Below are 23,562 nucleotides of genomic sequence, written 5' to 3'. Positions count from 1 at the left end.
AGGGTTCGAACCCCACCGGAAGCCATGTTGATTTTCAAAATTATATCATATGCAGTGTTCCTTGGACAACTTAAAATGCCATGTATGTCATTTATTATCAATGGCAAATGTGCTGGATTAGAGATATGGAGGTTGAGAGTTCGAATCCCACTTGAAGCGATGCTGATTTTCAAAATTATATCACATGCAGTATTCCTTAGCCAAGTTCAAATACCATGTATGTCATTTAGTATCGATGGCAAATGTGCTGAATTACAGATATGGAGGTTGGGGGTTCGAACCCCAGTCCAAGCCATGTTGATTTTCAAAATTATATCATATGCAGCATTCCTTGGCCGACTTAAAATGCCATGTATGTCATTTAGTATGAATGGCAAATGTGCTGAATTACAGATATGGAGTTTGGGGGTTCGAACCCCAGTCCAAGCCATGTTGATTTTCAAAATTATATCATATGCAGTGTTCCTTGGCCAACTTAAAATGCCATGTATGTCAATTAGTATGGATGGCAAATGGGCTGAATTACAGATATTGAGGTTGGGGGTTCGAACCCCAGTCGAAGCCATGTTGATTTTCAAAATTATATCATATGCAGTGTTCCTTGGCCAACTTAAAATGCCATGTATGTCATTTAGTATGAATGGCAAATGTGCTGAATTACAGATATGGCGTTTGGGGGTTCGAACCCCAGTCGAAGCCATGTTGATTTTCAAAATTATATCATATGTAGTGTTCCTTGGCCAACTTAAAATGCCATGTATGTCAATTAGTATGGATGGCAAATGTGCTGAATTACAGATATTGAGGTTGGGGGTTCGAACGCCAGTCACAGCCATGTTGATTTTCAAAATTATATCATATGCAGTGTTCCTTGGCCAACTTAAAATGCCATGTATGTCATTTAGTATGCATGGCAAATGTGCTGAATTACAGATATGGAGGTTGGGGGTTCGAACCCCAGTCAAAGCCATGTTGATTTTCAAAATGATATCATATGCAGTGTTCCTAAAGCCGGGCATACACTGTGCGATATTTTCACTCATGGGTCTTAAGCTTCTGCTCACACTGCACGATGGAATTTCACTGTTTAAAAGTTCACAGCTCACGACTCATGTCCTCACACTACACGAGCCGACAGTCGGATGCGAGGGAAATACTTCCACCGTACGACGCGACAGGCGTGTTTCCCCGGTCTGCAGAGGAGGGAACGTGCGCACCTGAGGTGGAGATGAGGTCGTGCTGAACAGCGGATCGCACGGCCCTATTCATTTGTGCATGTGAAGTGTCAAATCGGGTCGTAGCACTGCTTTAACTGTGCGATTTACGCACGAGCCACGACCAGAATTTCAAACCGTTTTGATTTTCTTGCGACCCTGCGATTGCACGATCGTGAGGCGAAATCGCTTGTCGTTACCCCATGTACACTGCACGATGAGAGACTCACGATTGACCTGCGATTGAGCAAGAAATCGGCCCGACTCTCAAAAAGTCGTGCGAGTGCCAAATCGGGGCGAAATCGGGGCAAAAGTCGCACAGTGTAAGCCCAGCTTTAGCCAACTTCAAATATCATGTATTCAGGGCTCTAAATTAACACACGCCAACACGCCAAACACGGGTGAAAATTAATTTTGGCCGGTGGAGAAAAATACCTACCCGCCCATTTGGCTAGTAGCGCCTGAGTAGCCTACAGTAAATTGTGAACGGTAAACGGCGGCTTGTATGACAATGATACGGCGAGATTTCCTACACAAACACTCCCGTCGTGACCCCACCCCACCGTGAGCTTTCCGAAGCAGCAGCCACTCCGTGCTGCTGTTGCGCGCGCCAGGACAGAACGCATTTCAGAACTTTTGTGCGCTCACACTAATTTGACAGGCAGATCTCCCCTGCTCCTGTCGCTTTCGCGCTACCACTTTTAACGTCACTATTAGGACTACTGTTACTATTAGCATTCACCGACACCGGCACCTTGCTCTAACAGGCTGCCTTTTTAAGCTGCGAGGACGAGTTTCAATAACAGGAGTGTTGTGGAACGAAATAGCGACAAGGGCAGAGGAGGAGAACGGGCTGTCAGAGTAGTGTGAGCGTAGCTGTCAGTTGTCTTCTGAAATGTTTCAAGTCCTGGCGCAAATAAGTTGGAAAGCCCACGCCATCGGAAAGAAGGGCAGACCTTATGCCCGTGCGAGTAGGCTACGCTATGGAAGTAGGCTAACAAAGAAAGCAAACATTTCCGTGATATTATTTTCTTAGTTAAACATATCGTAGGTTTCTTGTTATTTTGTTGCGCATGGTAGAGAGGAGCTCCTGGAGGAAATAATGGTGCCCATAGCATCATACTGTAGGCTAGGCCACATAAACACACAATAGGCACACACGACATCATATCCATTATTGCACAACGTGTGTGTGTGTGTGTGTTGACTCCTCTCCTCCTCTACTTTTCCTCTCATCTCTTCTCCCTCCTTGGAGTGTGAGGTTTTGTCGTGTTTAGCTGTGTGTTTGGTTTAAAGGTCTGTTGTGTGTGGCTGGTGATTCATTGTTTTCAGAGGTAAAAATAAGATAAAAAATAAAGCAGAAGTTTAAAAAAAGTATATAGGCCTATAATATGCTTATTATAGACCTAGTATGTAGGCCTATAGTGTTTATGTGTTGTGGAAATTTGAATAAAATAACCACAATAATAATAATAGGCCTAATTAAAAAAAAACACAACTAGCCTAACGCATAGCCTATTTTGGCAAGATTAAAAAATGGCTAGTTGAACTTCTGTTTGGCTGGTAAGAAAAAATGTCTACTAGCCAAATTGGCTGGTGGTGGAAAAAGTTAATTTAGAGCCCTGCATGTATTGTATGTCATTTAATATCAGTCACAAAGGGGCTGGATTACAGATATGGAGGTTGTGAGTTCGAATCCCGCTCGAAGCCATGTTGATTTTCAAAATTATATCATATGCAGTGTTCCTTAGCCAACTTAAAATACCATGTATGTCATTTAGTATATCCCCAAAACGCAGAGCTACAACACTTTCAAGATGGCTGAATCCAAGATGGCTGAATTGTTTGGCCCATAACTTCTGACTGGGTGGATGGATTTTTCCCAACATTTCTATTAGCTTTGTTTTCTCAATAGTACTTTGTTTCATCTCTGCCCCAAAAGGCAAGCCCGCTTCCAGCATTTTCTGTGAGAATGCATTTCTAGTTATTATTATTATTATTATTATTATTATTATTATTATTGATTTATTTTCTTCCAGATATAAAGTTTTTTTGTGATTGTATGTGTGAATAGAATATGGCTTGATTGAAAAAAGTTGATACTCATGATCCTTCATTCATAAACTCAAAGTTGCAAGTTGGGTCCTAAATATAGACTTTATGCAGCCTCATTTGTGTATAGGTATCCTAGGTATCTTTGTGCTTCAGGGGTATTCTGAAAAAATCAAGTTGAATGATATCCCAGGCTTTATTTAGAATAACTTGTAACAATAAATGATGTTTCATTGCAACTTGGAGGGCATTTCCACCCTTTATCTTAAAAAAACCTGAATTTTGCTGTCCATGGGCTAAAAGTGTGTTTATGACATAGTATGTCTTTAATCCGGTAACCAAATATTTAGCTCACCAGCTCCTCCTCTTAATGCTGAATCCATGCATACATCATATGTTAAATTTGGTTAAACTAATAAAAAGTTATAGCAGTTTATATATTTTAGAGCGCCCCCCTCAGGCCATCTGTGTGTTTGACACTCGAACCCAAATTGTTCTGTAGACCCTAAACTTCAACTTGGAAGTGAAAACCAAACTTTAACACCAATTTGAAATGACAGAGAAAAATTGCACATGCCTACGACTCCACTATAATCACAATTATTAATCACGATTATTGATTTTCGCAGATTTTTTTTTTAATGATGGCAAAATGAAATATAACCAAGAATGAATTATATACGAGATGAGTAAAATAAAATGAATTGTAGTAATTATGTAAAAGGCAATAGCATGAAAGATTTCTGGCCAGAAACACCAGCCGTTCTGGCTTCAAGGATGTTCTTGAAGGTAGGTCACTATTGCCACGATTAAATGCAGATTGAAATCACGATTTCAATATCACGATTTTCGATTATTTTCGATTAATTGTGCAGCCCTACAAGGCGGTGTCCCGTTGTTGGTAAGGCGGCAGCCTTAGCCAGAAAGCGCTGTGGGAAACACTGCAAGATATTGTTTGCTTTGTGTTAACTCTTCTGTGATACTATCTGGACTCCAGTCCTAATCCACAGCCACAGCCATACCAGCAACTCGCATGACAGAACTGGCATTTTGCATTTGCTTTCTTGGTCAGGCTCTTGAGCCTTCTCAACAGTGATGCACACTGGTCCGGAGAGAACTGCAAACGTGGTGCCAATGAGCGCAAAACGGTTTGGGGGTTTCAATAACGTCATTAATGGTTCTAGCGCAGATTGGCATTTGTACGGCAAGTAAGAACAGCCTTGTAGAATGCCATTTTCATGCGTGGCATGCATATGGAGCTTTATGAACTACTGCATTTCAAACGGTTTCAATAAAATACCTAACAAGGAGTCATTCTTATGAAGTGCTACTAACCAAGCCTGCCAACAGGTAATTTATAGACTGATCATATTTTTCTCCCTGTAGGTCCACCTCGCCCGTGGCTTTTCAGTGTGAAAAAGAAGGCTTCCACATGGTTGCACCGATGTTCGCTGTGAGTAGTCAGAGATTCTTTACCATAGGTCCTGTCAGAAACCTGGACAGAAGAGGACCCAATAGCTCAAGTTCAAGTTCAGATTGCTTTATTTAAGGGATTCGGGGGTAAGGGAGTACCGGTGAACTGTCCGGGTGCTGTGTGTGTTTGTTCCCCAAAGAGCGAGCTGCGTCTCGGTAGAAGGATGGTGAAGTATCCGGGCTCGCTCGTCTGGGGGTTGGAGTCCTGGGGAACACACACACACACACACACACACACAACAGCAAGATTATTCCAAAGCAGAAGTTCAGACAAGGGCTTGGTTAAATACACACTGTTTTTCTCAGTTAAGCGTGAGGGGTGTAGTAATATTTTAGAGGGGAGAATGTGCACAAGATGAAGGCGCGTACAAGGTGCGCGCGTAAAACCGACTTACCGGTAAGTGGTGACGGGAGAATTCTGGCCTTATTGAATATCGTGACAGGCCTAGGTGATGTGTTCTCTGAAGGGGGCGTGGGTAAGCAATCGAGTTTTGTTTTGTTTTGTACATTAAAGTAGAAAGCCACAGCACCAGAAACATGGCTGCCCAGCATTATATCCAGACTATTATCCAGACTGTAAAATAATGTCATTTCTGTCTGGACTCAAATATGCCACTCAACTTTGAGCATGTGTATTGCTCCACAGGACCCCGGATACACAGAGCCAGCAAGATTTATTCATGTGTCAAAGTCATATTTTACCTTCTACTGGTATATATTTACCTCCAATACACCTAGGTAAGCATATCATGTCTTCTTTTATGTCTCTCTAGATTGTTATGGCTTTACCACACCCATATGGAAAGAATGTATTAAAATCATACACGATATTCAGTTTCCTATATAAAGTGAAAATGAATATACATTTGTGTGTAACGTCAAACATATAAAAGTTTTGCAACTTCAAAAGCTGTATATGACAACAGTCCGTCATGGAGTATCACCACATAGCAAAAGTACTCCGTATTGGATCCGCTCCGCAGTCCATCCTCCGGAGGTCATCCGCTGGAACAGATCTGCCAAACAGATCCGTATCGGCGTCCACTTGCACGCCGCGTATTATCTGGCCCGGAGGCTTGGCGCGGACTCAAAAAGGACCTGTTTGTCACCCAGATCCACGTGCAAAAGCTTACCTCCGCAGTGAGCCCTTTTCGGAGGCACGACATCCGAGGCGGACTCATTCCGTGTCCACTTATTGCATCCGTCACGGATCCACAATTTTTATCAGTTAAAAACGGACCCATTCCGGACTCATAGATGTTCCGGGACGGGACCATTTTGGATCCGTGTTAATGACGTTACTTTCTTATTATGCTATAATCCCAATAAACACTACACCAGTTAAGCATTCGTTTCAAACAGCATTTAGATTAAATTCTACAGATAACACAGGTAGACACAATTTAAATAAGCTCCCAAGAAAAAAACACAACCTGACGAAGAACTTAACTCATCATGACTTTTTATTTATCTTGACATGGCTCACTGTCATGTTGAACAATCGCTTGCCATGGCTGCCTTCCTCTCTCCTCAGTCGACGGGGAAACATCACACCAGCGCTCCGATCTGAAAAGGCAACAGGTGTAGAGCTAAACTTAGCTTTCATGTGAATTTCGTAGGGATGACAGTCAGAGATTGCATCACAATATTGGATATATATATATATATATATATATATATATATATATATATATATATATATATATATATATATGGATAATATTGGATTTTCTTTCTTTTTTCAGCTTCAAAATGTAATGCTTTCTCCCCATAGACAGCCCTCTGGTCCTTTTGTTGATTTGTCATCCAGTCATATGTTCCAATACTTTTGCTCACTCTAAAAATGTTGTGATGTAATACAAAATGGCCATGAATCCAAAATTATTCAACATATCCAGCTTTAAATACCAAACTTTTTGTCATACACATCGTTGTGTCTCAAACCCAATTATTGTCGGTGGACAATAATAAAAGCAAGAACATTTGGTTTGCTGTTCCAAAACTTAAGGTGGGGACTGTAAATCCAGTCAGAACCTCTGGCCAGCCCATGAAACAATTGCTTGAGGGGAAAACAAGCAGTTTCATGGGTGGGCCAGAGGTTTCTGACTGGATCTATACGCATAAAGGGCAGATTACAGTTCAGGGGTGAGTTTCTCAAAAGGGAAGTTGTTAGCCTGTTAGCAACTTTGGTAGTTGCCAATGGGAAAATGCATTGAAAGCAACGAAGTAGCTAATGTAGTAAGCAACTTTGGTTTCGAGAAATTCACCCCAGCAATGGTGCCTGTTGGTTACGGTCGCTAACCACTGTTGATGTTATAGATCTGCGCACGAGGTCTCATGTCGTTAGCCACATTTGGCTACATAGCTACAAGGCTACAGTACAGTAGTCAGACTGCAGGCATTGTGCCGCGAGTGCTAAACTGATGTATTGTTTGTTTGTTACTTACTAATTCAGTCATTGTAGCTTCATTTATTTACACACACTAGAAAGAAAGCGGTCGTATTCCACAGAATATTGACAGCTTGGCTCTCGTAAACTACTGTGCCGCCACGAGAACAAGGAAGTAGCGAGACGACCAATCACAACGCCTTTTCTCTGCGACCTTCGCAACCGTCTGTCGCTTAGTCAGGATTTTTTTGAGGCGCGACGACGGTTGCAGAGCTTCTGCGCGGGGGGCGTGGTCACGCACAAACGGTTTCACAGGCTCTGCAACCGTCAGCGCCAATAAGTATAAATTGGCCTTAAACGGCGTGATGTCATGCATGGCATGTGGTTTTTGTGCACCTCGCCTCAAAGTGTGGAACATGGACCTAAACTGACCGTACTTCCTTGTAAATTTGGTTCAAAATATGTCATTCTTACAGAAATCCTCACATGATTGAAAAAAAATGGGCGCACATGCCAAAATTGGTCGCACTATGGAGCCCTGTCAAAGTGTTTCCAGAATGACAGAAACTTGTTAATTGTCACTTTCACTGACGGTGCATACTCACCGAAAGCGCGGACGTCCACTTCACGTCCACTTCACGTGTCCGGTATCAGTCCGAAATGGTTAGAATACATGAAAACAGATCATGCCTTGCACAGAGAAGCGCGGTGTAAGCGCGGCGCATGTCCGGCCTGACCGGACATGTCCGCGATACTCATTGAAAATAGAACTCGGGTCTATTTTTCTGCGCGGACATCCGCATTCAATGAGCAGCTTCCATTGAAAATGAATGGCTGGTGCCCACGGATAGAACGTGAACACTGACTGTGCAGTGTGCAAGGCAGCCCGCGAACCTCTCGGACTTGCAATGCTCCCGGACACGTTAAGCGAACACGAATATCTTGGTGTGTATGTACCGTAAGAAGTCATGAGAGATGTCTAATTTCTGGATGGAGCTAATACTTTCGTCTTCAACCGTACAGTAAGACAGTACATTTAAAGGGGTTCTATGTAGGATTAAAAGTTTGATTCATCCCTGTCCCGAGTCAGCCAATGCTTATCTGAGTCATTAGTAAGTTAAAAATAACTCTCGCGACCACTTTCACGGTCCGTCTGCTGAGAACCCCAAATGTAACTTTGACAGAGCAGTCCGCAACGAGTGTCGTGGGAAACATTTCAGTTACTTCTCATACGAAAAATCGCGTTACAACCCGTATTCAGATTTGTATCAACTGCTACCATTCTGTGATGAAAAACACCGTTCTCACACCGTGCTTATTTAAACAGCATTTTTTCATGACAGTGTAGATTTTGAGACAGGCATACCCCACGCACCGTGCAAGCTACGTCATCTTACATTGTGCCCCTTTAAAATAATAAGTAATACAGACCAGAGATGTTAACCGATAGTCGACCGGATCAACATTAACCGATTAAAATTTTCTGCCACCGGTTAACGGATTGTAATAATAATAATAATTATAATAATAATTTCCTCCCAAAAAGCCCCCTAAAAAATATAATTTTGAGGTTTTAGTACAATAATTCAGTATTTTCCATTAGGCAACAGTGGCTGGACATGGCAGGTCCTGTCTGCGCAGCAAAAAAAAAAGGCCTATATGAAAAATAAAAATTAAAAAAATCAGTGCTGTGCAAATCAGGCACGCGAACGTTGTATAATTTAAGATTACCGGTTAACCGGTTAACCACCGGTTAATGAGTCTCAGTAGCCGGTTAAGAGTTTTTTCAATTTTCACCATGCCTAATACAGACATTACAGTATTACAGACATGAGTACAGACATTTACTGATCATAAGTTATTATTGTACTGAAGAGTTACTTATACTTTATTTCCTTGACAGAAATAGTCTGAAAGTTGTTATAAAATGTTATATTGGTTTTTTTATGTGACTTAAAGGGACACTGTGCAGGAAATGGTCAAAAAAGGTACTGCAACTATGCTGCTCATTGAAACTGGGTTAGCTATTGCAAAACTTGGTCTTTACATGAAAGTTTACTAAGTAATAAACAAATATTTTCTAGTATGGTCCAAGTAGAGTCATTTTTGCAGCTAAAAATGGATAATTTTGGAAATTCAAAATGGCGGACCATGAAGAAGATCCCCCTTTTCATGTATGAAAAGTGCCATTTTTCCCGTCATAATGAATGCTTAGAATTTGATGGTGGTGGTAAGCATTCATGAAAAAGGTAACATTAGTGAATGGGCAGCATTTATTCTGGAAATAAACAACTAAAAATCTCACACAGTGTCTCTTTAACAAAATCAACTCTGAAAATAGATGGTGAATGGTTAGTGTGCCACCCACCTAATTAAGATTTCCTGTGTCGGTTTCTTGTTTTTAACATTTGTGCCAGATTTCTGCAAATTCAGATGTGTTGCTCTACCTTGTCACTAAAAAGGCAAACCATGTTTCATTAAAAGTAGTGCTGCTTGGGCCTCAAATTGTCTGATTTCTAGAGGTGCACCGAAATGAAAATTTGTGGCCGAAACCGAATAATAATTAATCACTTGGCTGAATACCGAAACCGAATATAACAATTCAGTTAAAAGTTATCAAAAGTTAGATTTTTCACTATTTTTAAATATTGCTTAAATCTACGGCTTACAATAAATGTTTAGACATGTTTTTTTGAAGAAAATAAATGTGTATTTGAAGTCTTCAAATGTTAGAGTAGAACTGATATTAGTTTAATTAATACCCATTTTCAATTCATTTTCTATTCGGCCTCCGATTCGGCCACTCAATTGGCTTTTGGCCGAAAACCGAAATTGTCTTTTTTTGCGTTTTCGGCAGCCAAATTTTCGGTGCACCTCTACTGATTTCACATGGAATGGTCCAAATGTTTGTGGTCTGACTGTGTTAAACTGTCTGATTTTATAGCGCCGGGGATATGTCCCGAAAGGTGAGAAGGATTACTTATTATAACAATAACAATTATTACAATGACAATAAACTCTCGAATCTCGAAAGTCAAGAGTCTATCTAAAACATTGCCCACAAACGCACATAATATTAGCAGCACAGAGTATATGACATAATAGACACAGACATACAGTATAATTGAAGACCGGCAATTATGGAAAGAATCCTTGACTTTATTGAATGTAAAACCATTGGAACTATAATCAAATAAATACACATCGGTAGACTACACACAACGCCAGAAATTCCAGAGAGTTGGTCTCTCAATCTAGGGGTTGCAGATTCGAATCCCTCCTGACCTCTCCCCACATCTCCATCCATGGCTTAAGTGCCCTTGAGCAAGGCACCTATCCCCACATTGCTCCAGGGAATGTAACCAATACCCTGAAAATAATAACTAAGTCACTTTGAATAAATGAAAGCGTCAGCTAAGTGCAATGTAATGTAACTCCTTAGTGTTGCCAAGTCATGAGCTTTCTTTTGTTTCAGACATAAATGTTTCAGTGATGTAAACTCTGTCTTTCATTTTATCCTTTACCATGTCAGGTGAAAGGTAAAACTTTTACATGTCTGAAACAAAAGAAAACTATAATGACTTCATCTAAAAAGGAGACGTTATAAATGTAATAAATCCGCTTAGTGTTGCTTTCAGTCCTTCAGCTATGTTCTGTGTCCCTAAGCAGGTGCTCATATGGGTCATTGATCCTTTAAAGGCCGATCTCAACGAGATGGACAACTATGCATATTCTCCTGGAAAGGTAGGTACACATAGGAACCAGCAGTTTTTATCTTAACACCAATTCCTGTCCAGGGATGAAAATTAGCCTTATGGCTATAATCTGGCTCAATTGTATGTTGTGCACTGTTCCTGTCAAATAAACAATAAATGAAATGAACTGAAGCAGTTCACGTTAACACGGCTATGAATTTATGATTAATTTAAAATGCTGGATGTTATCTCTTGGATTAGCAGCAACATTACAAGTGAACAAAGTTATACCCAGTATGTCAGCAAGTTGCACGTAATGTAACAAAAAGAATCTTTACTATGTATTAGTATATCTATATTGAATTCTGCTATTTTATTTATGTACTGTATATATCGTAGCCCAGTGGTTCCCAAACTTTTTCAGAACTTTGGAAGATTTTCGCAACCCCCACCCACCATATTCTTAGCGTAACAAAAGAATGCTTAATAGTGCAACGGTTTCTGATACAAGCATGAAAATTGGTACACATGTAGCCAAAGGCATTCTAAAAAGAACTGGATATGGAGCCATCGTGACATGGTGGCCATAGCAGCCATTTTTCAAAATGGCCGCCAGCAACAATAGTTTTCTTATGAGTAATGGATATACTGACATTTTAGACATATTTACCATTCATACTACTTGGTAAATGTCTGATGGCATTATTAGCCAGAGTGTATTTAGCTGGCACTGAACCCCATGCCGAGTTTCACAGCAGTGCTGTTGCCAGTGTGTCCTTGCTGTGCTTAAACATCCACTCTATTACATGTCCATTCATGGAATGGTTCAGAATCTTTTTAAATCAGGAGGTTCTACAGAAGACAAAAAGACTGTATAAAGAAAGATTAAAAACATGATCAAAGACTGTAAAGCTGCATACAAACGTAAACTTGAGGGTTTCGTCAACAGTGACCCAAGACGAGCATGGCAAGGGGTAGACAATGAACTTGACATGGCAAAGGGGCTGTAGACAATGAACTTGACATGGCTAATAAATTAAATGACTTTTATTGTAGGTTTGACGCACATGATTTTAAATTAGAGCAGCATTTGATTACCTCAGAGGTTAGAGGTATGGATTGTGCAAGTATGGACATTTCTGTCGAGGATGTCAAACTGCCTTTCAGAAGAACAAACCCATGCAAAGCTACTGGGCCTGATGGTGTCAGTAACAGGACTTTAAAAATGTGTGCAGAGGATCTGGCGCAGCCCTTTCAAAGTCTTTTCCAGTGGTCCATAGACAGTGGTGTGGTCCCCAGTCTGTGGAAACAATCACTGATAGTCCCAGTGCCTAAAAACAATAGACCTAAAGAACTCAATGACCTGCGCCCTGTCGCACTCACATCCACTGTTATGAAATGTTTTTTAAAAATTGTGCTAAACCAACTTCTCTCTGAAGTGTCACACTTAACTAGAGCCCAACCAGTTTGCTTACAGGGCCAAGAGGGGGGTCGAAGATGCTCTTCTTACCCTGACGAACAATGTGCTTGAGCATCTTGAACAGCCAAAGAGTCTGGTCAAAATTGTTTTCATTGATTTTAGCGGTGCCTTTAACACAATTCAACCTCATTTGACGGTGAGGAAGTTATTGGACCTAGGTGTCAACCCCAGCCTGATATTGTGGATTAATGATTTTTTAACTGAACGTAGCCAACAAGTAAGATTTAACTCCCACATCTCCTCGCTGAAAACTATTAACACTGGAGCACCACAAGGTTGCGTTATTTCACCAATTTTATACACACTGTACACTAATGACTGCCAGGCATCCTCCCCAGCTCACACTTTTTTTTAAGTATGCGGATGACAGGACTGGTGGGATTTTTACATCCAAACATTTTATCTGTTGAATGTTTTGAAAGGGATGTTGATGGTTTTATCAGGTGGTGCACAGACATTTTTTTACAAGTGAATGTTAAAAAGACAAAAGAAATGGTGATAGATTTTAGCAAAAAGCCAATGTCCATCTCCCCATCTAAGATCAACGACGAACAGATAGAGAGGGTCTCATCATATAAGTACCTAGGGATTGAGATAGACGACAGAATGTCTTTTAACCCCTTAGCGCAGAGCCTATGTGATAACCTTACTGTCACCAAAATTGTAATAGCTATGTCTTAATCGCTTACTTAAGGCTCTCGGTAGTGTCATAGCAATGATGTTAAGATGTAGTTGAGTATTTTCAGCAAATAGTGAATAGGCCCGCCGGCGACCCCATCTGCAGTAAGAGGCTACTCAATGTGCACAGAACAAATGTAAGGAGTTGCAACAGAGAATGTTCTTTCTTAGGAAGGATTTTTAACTAGACTGCAGTATTCTCCAATTATTTTACCAATCACTTTTACAAAGTATTTTATCATTTGGACTTATCTGTGTCTATGGCAATATGTATGTGCAGTCGGCCAGCAGGGTGATTGGTGTTGACCAGACAAGCATGTCTACAGTACAGTTGTACAACGAGCTTATTTTAAGAAAGATGGACCAAATGTTAACTGACCCTGCACATCCCCTCTACCCAAAGTTTTTATGGAGCACTAGGTCAAATGACAGACTCCTGCAAAGAACAATCAGGACAGTAAGATATCAAAAGTCATTTACCCAGAGCGATCAGGCTAATAAGGGAATCTGTGCGTGACGTCACTGTTTACATTTCTCATTCTTCCGTGTGGCAAGAAAGAGCTTGGTCACTTCACCTTGTGTTGTGAAAACACTACAAACACGTCCATAAGGTAAGCCTCATGACTTATTAAAGAACTGTGCAATGAAATCTAGTTCCATATCACACCCGGTATAATTCCATCCTATTTTTAAAACGTCTGAAATAGCATGTGAAAGACTCGTAGCCATCAGAAACCTAGTTGGCTCTGAGTTGCATACACACTCACGGTAGCCCTACATCACCTCAACACTACAAAGTAAAGACCGTTATTCGCAATTGCTTTAGGCAACCTAGAATAGTGTTCATCTGTTTGGTGTAACAGCCCGCTTTTATGACAAGTGGAATACACTGGAATCTGATCTTGACGTTAGCTAGCAAGCTAACAAAATAGCTAGTTTCCCAGAGCTATGTGCTCTGCACGTTTTCCCTTCATTTGTCCACGTTAAGTAACTGATATTGCAACTTATAACATTTGGTGTGCCATTGGTATGCAAACAGCTATGTAATAAAATGAAAATCAGTTTATCAATTTCCAATGTTTGGGCTTGCAGCTGGTGACGGTAGATAATGATAGCCTTATCCCGGGTGTTGTGTGGAACTAGATTTCATTGCACAGTTCTTTAATGTGTCATGAGGCTTATCTGGGTGTGTTTGTGACATGAAAAACGAGTATACTGTGTATTTATGTGACCAACTACTAGGGCTGGGTTCAAAAGATTGAATCGCGATCCGATATCGATTTGCGTTCGAAAAGGGCAATATCGATTCACAACTTTGTGGATCGATCTTTTGTAGATCATTATAGGCGCTATTTTCTCAACCACATCCTGTAGCTCTCTACAGTTTCCCACTTATTTCTCACATACCATTTTTGTTTTGTTTGTGGTCAAAGGCTGAGATATTTAGGATTTCATAGTCGGTCTTAGAATTCTAGGCATGAATGGGTTAAAGTGACAACCCAGCAATACAAAAGATCGATATCGAATCGCAACCTTCTGGATCGAAATCAAATCCCCTATTTATTTTAATGTGGTTTGTCCAGCGTCTACTGTCTATGTGTTGTAGTATGTCTTGAGGAGATGTGAAATGTTGACCACTTGAGTTTCCCCCCTGAGGGATAATTAAGTTTACCTTGACCTTGGCCTTGCTGATATACTGTAGGAATTGTTGTAATTGTTCACTTTTTTGAACATTAAGGCCATTTTCTGAGTGGCCTTCAATGTTTTAGAGTCCCCCTCACCGTTCATTTCATGTTTGCTGCAGTCTCTGTTATTTGGCTTATTTGCATTTGATCTCAACCAGCTTTCGAATGGCTGTCTATGGGCACCTGCAACTCTGTTCTTAAAATCACCTTTAACATTTGTTTTCAAGAATATGCAACTCACCAAGTGATCAGCAATATTCACAAGTGTTGTTAACAATTTTTGTAGCGAAATATGGCATCTGTGGTGTTTTATGGGCGTTTTATGTAACAATTTGTAATTAAGTTTAACTTTCACTTTAGCTTTCTTTCACAAAATGGCAAATAAAAAATGACAGAAGCCATATTTCACCTTGAAAATTGTTAGGGACTGCTAGTGAACACCCCTAACCACTTTGTGAGCTGTAGACTTTTGAAAACAAATGTTTAAAGTGATTTTAAGAACAGAGTTGCAGGTTCCCATAGACTCTAAAGCTGGTTGAGATAAAATCCAAATCAGCCAAATAACAGAGACTGCAGCAAACATGAAATAAACGATGAGGGGGATTTTAAAACATTGCAGACCACTCAGAAAATGGCCTTAATGTTCAAAAAAGTGGAGTTCCCCTTTAAATCACATGTTAACAAAGATAAAAACTTTGATTTTGACCATCGGACTGCCATCTTGAAAGAAACAGTGATACTATACTGTCTATTAAGTATAAAATGAGATAAAAGGATGCTTCTGATTAATTCCAAAGAAAAATGACTGATTTGACACCCAATATCACCTATATCAGATAAATCATACAAGTGACGGCTGCCATCTTGAAAATGGCAGCCATCTTGAAAATGGCAGTCATCTTGAATATTCATGACAACTTTTCAATTATCCATACGACATTTACCAAGTGGTATGAATGGTAAATATGTCTAACATATATTATATCCTAGAAAACTGTTGTTGCTGGTGGCCATTTTGAAGAATGGCTGCCATGGCCACCATGTTAAAAGTTCACAATGGCTCCATATCCAGTTCTTTTTGGAATGCCTTTAGCTATATGTGTATCATTTTTCATGCTTGTATCATCACAAACTGAACGATTCCTTTATATTTTGGAGCTAAGCTATTGAACTGTGAGGCCTAAGGTAGGGATGCAAATTATCGATTGATTAATGAATTAATCATTAGTTGAAGCGGCGTTTTTCACCTGAGTTTCAGTGCTTCAATAGGGCCTTTAAAAATATCAGCTAAATAGTTGAGTTAATATATTACATTACATTATGATAATTGTATTGTTTTTAGGGCTGGGACGATTAATTAATCACACAAAAATTGTGATTTCAAAAATTAACTCATTTTAATGATAGTTCTGGATTAGACCAGTGGATGGCAATATTATGCCTGATGGTAAACAGTCTGCTGAAACTGAGAAGAGATCTCTCTTCTTTTAAAAATAAACAACATTTTTAGATTAAGCTTATTTTGTCATTATTCAAAATCCATGTGAAAAAAAATACTTTTTACTGTTCTCAAGTCAGATATTTAAATGCGATTTAAATGAGATTCATTTGATTAATTAATTTCAAAGCCTGTAGATTAATTTGATTAAAAAATGTAATCGAATCCCAGCCCTAATTGTTTTATTTTATATTATAACATTCCTCAAGTAATTATGCATTAGGAAAAGAAAACAGGAATGTTTTTTTCTGGTAAAAAAAGAAAATACATTCTTTAATTTAGAATAAAAAGAAACATCCACAACATTTCTCTGCCTCAAGGTTACAGCAAAATAGAATGAAACGTTCACAGGGTCCCTGAACACAACATAAAACATTACAGGGCCTCAAAGAAGAACGATCAAATAAAGTAGTGATCAATATTACCCTTTCCTATCTGAAATGTGGCTATACAGCTCATATCACAACTTGACCTAGGCTTAGGTTCTATATATTTTTGTTCAGGAAAATTAGCATGTTAACGTGCTCAGGGGTAAGGCGTGTGCACATCATATATACAGGTCCTTCTCAAATAATTAGCATATTGTGTTAAAGTTCATTTTTCCCCATAATGTAATGATAAAAAAATAAGCTTTCATATGTTTTACATTCATTGCACACCAACTAAAATATTTCAGGTCTTGTTTTGTTTTAATATTGATGATTTTGGCATACAGCTCATGAAAACCCAAAATTTCCATCTCACAAAATTAGCATATCATGAAAAGGTTGTCTAAACAAGCTATTAAAGTGTACCTCCGGGATTTTGGACACCAGACCTCATGTCCGAGTCAGCCAGGGTGTAAACAATGTGTCCAGAACGTTTTTTTCACATTCCATGTAGTCCTTTTGAATTCTCATATCCATGTTGCTAAGCTAGCGCAAGTGAACGGAGATGGTAGTAGCCTGCCCCCAAAAATAGTCTTATCCGGTTGCAACAACATTCAAAACAACCCCATTATTATGCCAGACTGCAAGTGTAAATACTTGTCTTGATAGAATGAAGTTTGAAATTAAACCAACATTGCAATCATGTTTGATCACCATCAGTAATTTGTGTTCCGGTTTGAAAGCTTGACAGCCGCGGAGTGATATTCCTAGTACAAATCCTAGCTTCGTTTGACACATCCATAACTTTTCCATAGAGCGAACTCCAACATCTTTGAAGTTTGTAAAACTGAACGGTTTTCCCCTCTCCCTGACCTCGCTCGCAAACATCAAGAGTAATGCTTTCTGTCCGACTTTGTAAACCTTTCGTAACATTGAAACATGCCATAACAATGTTTGGTTGTTACTAGATGACCCGTGTGTCTACACAGCATGTTGGCGAACAGAACGCACACTCTTCTCCCTTTCATCCTCCCATTCCATCTCGTCTCAAAAAAACATTCCATGTAATAATAACTAGAGCTACGAGTGACATATTTCACAATGTCAAGCCAGATCACATAGCGTTGCGTAACGTATGAATCCATAAGAATACGGCAAGTCATGTGTAATGCCATTTGTCACAGCAATTACACAAAATAACAGTAAAGCATTACAACATGCCAATCCAAAAGGGTAACTTCTAGCCCAAGTTTTGGCTAACGTAGGCGAAGCCATTATACCACTGGGCTACCATCATAGAAGCAGAAAGCATAGCAAACCTGTTCTTCGGAGACTGTTGGTGCCGCGGACACTTTTAGAGTTTTCTGTGTAGGTATTAGACTTCGAGAAGGACTTTGTGAAGTCGTCGGGACCGAAATGGTCACTGCAAAGCACCGGGGTAGCTTACGGAGCGTCTCCATCGGTGTGTTGATGTAGCCCTGCAGCCAGGAGCCAGAGTTTGGTTCTTTCAACATCTTTCACGGAAACCAATGGAAACTTGCCGATACCCATCTGTGGGCTTTATTATTGCAGTTGGTATATACACACTGATGTACCATGGTGCGATGTCGTTGGGTTTTAATCCACTATTCGATCCGAAAGCAGTTGTAGAACTAGCCTTGATTTCCAATGTCTCTTGCGGGTCCCTGTAGTGGGTGGGTGGGCTACATCACAACTGAAGAGAGCAAAGTAAAATTCCGCCGACCCCGAGAAAATAGTCTCTCAACATGGCAAAATCCATGCAGTGCAAGGTTGGTTTAATTTCAAACTTCATTCTACTAAGACAAACATTTACACTTGCAGTATGGTATAATAACGGTTTTGTTTTGAATGTTGTTTAAACGGCTATTTTTGGGGGCAGGCTACTACCATCTCCGTTCACTTGCGCTAGCTTAGCAACATGGATATGAGAATTCACAAGGACTGCATGGAATGTGAAAAAAACGTTCTGGACACATTGTTTACACCCTGGCTGACTCGGAAATGAGGTCTGGTGTCCAAAATCCCGGAGGTACACTTTAACCTAATCATCTGAATTAACCAATTAACTCTAAACACTGGTTAAAGCTTCCTGAGGCTTTAAAAAGTCTCAGCCTCTTTCTTTACTCAAAACCGCAGTCATGGGTTAGACTGCTGACCTGACTGTGTTTAACATTGAAGTCAATGGCAGTGGCATTGCATGAGGGTTATGAAAGCCCAGATATCATTGATGCTTAGCTGTCAGCTGTTTGTTGTTCTTTGATCTGGTGACCCACACTTCCCTCTTCATTATACTCCATAGATTTCCATACCAAGTTTTTCTAGTTTTGAGAAAAATCAATTCTAATTTGCCAGACAGAACTTTCCATTGACTTTGAATGGGGTTTCATGTCTGGCAAATTAGAATTGATTTTTCTTAAAAATAGAAAAACTTGGTATGGAAATCTATGGAGTATAATGAAGAGGGAAGTGTGGGTCACCAGATCAAAGAACAAAAAACAGCTGACAGCTAAGCATCAATGATATCTGGGCTTTCATAACCCTCATGCAATGCCACTGCCATTGACTTCAATGTTAAATACAGTCAGGCCAGCAGTCTAACCCATGACTGCGGTTTTGAGTAATGAACAAGGCTGAGACTTTTTAAAGCCTCAGGAAGCTTTTACCAGTGTTTAGAGTTAAACGGTTAATTCAGATGATTAGGTTAATAGCTTGTTTAGACAACCTTTTCATGATATGCTAATTTTGTGAGATGGAAATTTTGGGTTTTCATGAGCTGTATGCCAGAATCATCAATATTAAAACAAAACAAGACCTGAAATATTTCAGTTGGAGTGCAATGAATGTAAAACATATGAAAGTTTATTTTTGTATCATTATATTATGGGGAAAAAATTTAACAGAATATGCTAATTATTTGAGAATGACCTGTACAGTGAGGACAGCTGCTGAAAATACACGCTCAGAGGGGACTGATGTGACTGGTGTACACAAATACCGGTTTGCTAGTGTTGCCAGCGTCGGAAACCTCCCTTCCTTCACTTAACACCAGCATGTGGGGTTCGACTCAAGAAGTGCAGGAGGGTCCTTTAAGTACATATCCACTTCTTTCTCCACGTTACCTGTACGAGCATCGGAATATGTTTCAACCAGGAGTAAACTCATAGCAGGGATTTCTCCCCCCTCCCCCTTGCAATGATAGAACCCGGAAACAATGGGCCAATGGAACCTCTCTCTCTCTACTCTCTCTGCCGTCGTGTTGAGCTGTAACCACTTGAAGCAGTGTGGAATGAGCTGACCTCCTGGTAACTGGAGGTAGAAATCCCAGGTGTTTGTGACGAGGGTCAAGCATAGTTGCGACCATAGGGGCGGATGACTCGAGGTCATCAGACTTAATCTGTTGAAAATAGAAAGAATAGGCATACAATTAGGCCTATTCAAAATGCTAAACTTGAATCACTATTACGGTAGGACCTATTGTTTGCATCATTATTTTTATCATCATTATTGGATATAGGTCGTTTCAATAATACATTTCTGCATACCTTCATGCGCTCGCCCAGCGAATCTCACACTTTTCCCTTTTAGTCTGTGACTTTGTGGCTGTCCCCGTCTGAAGCGCCAACATGATTGTTGATTATACTGAACGTGATGGGGTACGTGTATGAGATTGTCATCATGACACACACTTTAAGGTTCCCAACACGGGTGCAATATCTTCTATTAGCTGCCAGTAATCGTCTCTCAACTCCAGCGTCCTCGCATCTGCCAGTTTTGTCACGGAGCGGTCTGATAGCACAGCTGACACAGCCCCTCGCTGTTCGACTAGTCGCTCAAACATGTCGCAGACTGAATTCCACCTGATTTTACAGGATTGAATGAGGTGATGCGGAGGGAGTGACATTTGCTGTTGGTTTTCTTCCAGGGCTTTGGTTGTGATTGTGCTGTGGTGGAAATGTTTTCCCAACCTTTCGCTGCCGCTATAGCTCTGCTTACCCCAGTGGCAGCAAAACCATCATTGACAGCGAGATTTAGTGTGTGCGTAACACGCCACTGATTTCCAGCTGACTCTTGTGGGATTGTTTGCGAAGACAATGTTCCTAGCGTTGTTGTGCATATGCCCAGCGAATCTCACACTTTTCCCTTGAAGCCTGCGACTTTGTGGCTGTCCCGTCTGAAGCGCCGACGTGATTGTTGATTAGACTGAGCGTGATGGGGTACGTGTTTGAGATTGACACATCCGACTCGGCAGACATCACCATTGTTGCACACTTCAAGGTTCCCAACACGGGTGCAATATCTTCTATTAGCTGCCAGTAGTCGTCTCTCTACTCCAGCGTCCTCGCATCTCACAGTTTTGTCACGGAACGGTCTGATAGCACCGTTGCTTTTCTTCCAGGGCTTTGGTTGTGACCGTGCTGTGGTTGAAATGTTTTACCAACCTTCCGCTGCCACTATAGCTCTGCTTACCCCAGTGGCAGCAAAACCATCATTGACAGCGAGATTTAGTGTATGCGTAACACGCCACTGATTTCCAGCTGACTCTTGTGGGATTGTTTGCTAAGACAATGTTCCTAGCGTTGTCATGCTGTAACGCGGTCAGAAAGTCCCCAAGTCTCCACAATGTCATTAAAGATGGGACTGGGTATCGCAGCCATGTTCCTGTATTGATTCGATTTCGATTCTTAGGGCTTTGAATCGATTAATCACGATGCAATTCGATTCGATTCATTCCGAATCGATTCAATCCGTTCCCTTCTTGGTGCCAGGGTTTCCCCCAAAAGATGCTGTTGCCTATTTTTATATGTTTAAAAAAAAGGGTTGTGGCTTGACAGTGTTAACAGATTGCTAATTAACTAATACCTACTGGGTATTTTCCATAGACCTAAATTAAACAAAAAGAAAAAGAAAAAAAAAAACTATATTGTGCCCTGTGAATCGATTATGTGAATTTCGATTCGATTCGATTATCGATTAACTCAATTATTTTACCCAGCCCTAATTAAAGATGTCCTCTCAACGTCATTTCATTAATATTGCTGTGTTCCCCATTGTTATTGAATGTGTTACGCCTTGGTCCTGTTTTAAAAAACGTTCTGGTTGCTTTGTTTCAAGCCGTTTTTGCAAGCTAGCAAGGTGGCTTGTGGAGAAACGAGAGGGTATTCCAGGTTTCTCGTGGAAATGCGTCTCTGATTGGCTCACTCCTCCTGCTCTCGTGGAAATACGTCTCTGATTGGCTCAGTCCTCCTGTCCTTGGAGAGATTGTAATGGGAAACAGAGTCGCCACTTCCCCGTGTGGTACTGCACTATGGGGCACCTAAGTCACGCCCTTCTACTTCCGATCCGTGGGGCTGGAGCTCTCAAAATTTTGAATGAGAGTTAATGGAGCGAGTCAAGCTAAATCCTCATCCCGTTTGGCATGTGCTCCGGATTTCACATATGATGACAGTGAATTTGAAAGGTTTGGATTTGCGTTGTAATACCACTCATTTTCGACACGCAAGAAACGTTATTTTAGCTTTTGTGCAAAACGGTGTGAGACTAAGTGCGCCTCGCATATCTGACGTGAACCGAGGCACAGCCAACCCTACCGCTGCACCGTGGCTTAAGTGGCTGCACGTCGGACATGCGACGTCTGTTGTGTAGTCCAAATAATTAGATATTTTTGCACACACACAACTCAAAAATCGCTTGCCAAGTGAAGTCAACAAGCACACCATTGGTTGTTATTAATTCTGAGGCACGGCATGTGTGATCGACGGGGAAATGCGAGGTGGGTCGGAAAATAGCTTTGATCAGTCCCTTACAGTCCAGTCAAAAGTGTTTGCGTTCCCAGCCCCACAAGCCGCCCGGAAGGGGTGGAGACTTAGGTGCCTCATAGGGACGCCAACGGAGGCGTGCAGGCTCCATTCAGGGCTGTGCTCTTTCGACAGCGACCCCTAGGCGAGCTGCAGGCACGGAGTAACCAGAGTGGGCATGCTGTATGTATGAGGCTTTGTACTTTGTGTGTATCTGAGAGTAGCAACCAGCTGATAGCTAAGCTAAGCTAGGTTTCGGGCCACCAGGCGTTGATTATTTTGGAAACGAGCAGAAAAAAAATGACTGAACATGTTTTTAGAAAAATGGTTCGACATAAACCTTTGTGAGCAACGCCTTCTTTCGACGTGACGCAACACAGAAAGGCTTTCGTGATCCGCTCGTTTCTCTGCATTATTTATGTCAATTGGGACACAGCCAGGCGAGGTGACGCACCGCTATGAGAGCCTTGCAAGTGAGTTTAACTTGGGGTGACCTTCCGATTTTCAAAAGGAGTGAGTATAACTGTGAGTAAAACCACTTTTATCGGAAGTTGGCCTTTAAGCTTCTCTGCTAAAGCCGGACATACACTGCGATATTTTCACTCGTGGGTAGTAAGCTGCTGCTCACACTGCACGATGGAATTTCAGTATTTAAAAATTCACATCTCACTACTCACGTCCTCACACTATACGAAGTCGGATGGGAGCCAAATGCTTCCACTGTGCGACGCGACAGGCATGTTTCCCCGGTCTGCAGAGGAGGGAACATGCGCACCTGAGGTGGAGACGAGGTCGCGCTCAACAGCGAATCGCACGGCCCTATTAATTTGTGACAAAGTGTCAAATCGGGTCGTAGCACTGCTTTAACTGTGCGAATTACGCACGAGCCACGACCTGGATTTCAAACCGTTTTGATTTTCTTGCGACCCTGCGATTGCACGATCGTGAGGCGAAATCGCTTGTCGTCCTGCGAGTGCCAAATTGGGGCAAAATCGGGGCAAAAGTCGCACAGTGTAAGCTCAGCTTTAGTTGTCAGCGGTGTGTCTCTCGGACGTGCCCGTCGTTATCAGGACTGCACGTTTCAGCAGCCAACAGTCAGTTGTCAAGGCTACCGCTGTAGCAGTAGCAAGCTTTGTTTTTAGCTCACTTTTCTTTTTTTCGAAGCGAGCTTCGACGCGAGAGGTTATTGATGGTCTCGAAGCCGAAGGGATGTT

At 41.1% G+C, this 23,562-nt stretch overlaps 1 protein-coding gene across 2 annotated transcripts in view; it reads left to right on the top strand.

Annotated features, from left to right (window-relative positions):
- LOC134469414 (cation channel sperm-associated auxiliary subunit epsilon-like) overlaps positions 1-23,562 on the top strand; it is a 141,796-nt gene that overhangs the window by 30,896 nt on the left and 87,338 nt on the right. For both annotated transcript variants that reach the window (XM_063223652.1, XM_063223653.1), the window contains exons 4-7: positions 4,653-4,719; positions 5,386-5,477; positions 10,073-10,094; positions 10,798-10,872. In XM_063223652.1, the coding sequence (XP_063079722.1) occupies positions 4,653-4,719; positions 5,386-5,477; positions 10,073-10,094; positions 10,798-10,872 (256 nt within the window). The remainder of the gene's footprint in view (positions 1-4,652; positions 4,720-5,385; positions 5,478-10,072; positions 10,095-10,797; positions 10,873-23,562) is intronic.

The sequence above is a fragment of the Engraulis encrasicolus genome, chromosome 18 (assembly GCF_034702125.1).
Source record: "Engraulis encrasicolus isolate BLACKSEA-1 chromosome 18, IST_EnEncr_1.0, whole genome shotgun sequence".
NCBI classification, from domain to species: Eukaryota; Metazoa; Chordata; class Actinopteri; order Clupeiformes; family Engraulidae; genus Engraulis; species Engraulis encrasicolus.
This window is presented reverse-complemented; position numbering and strand designations above follow the sequence as displayed.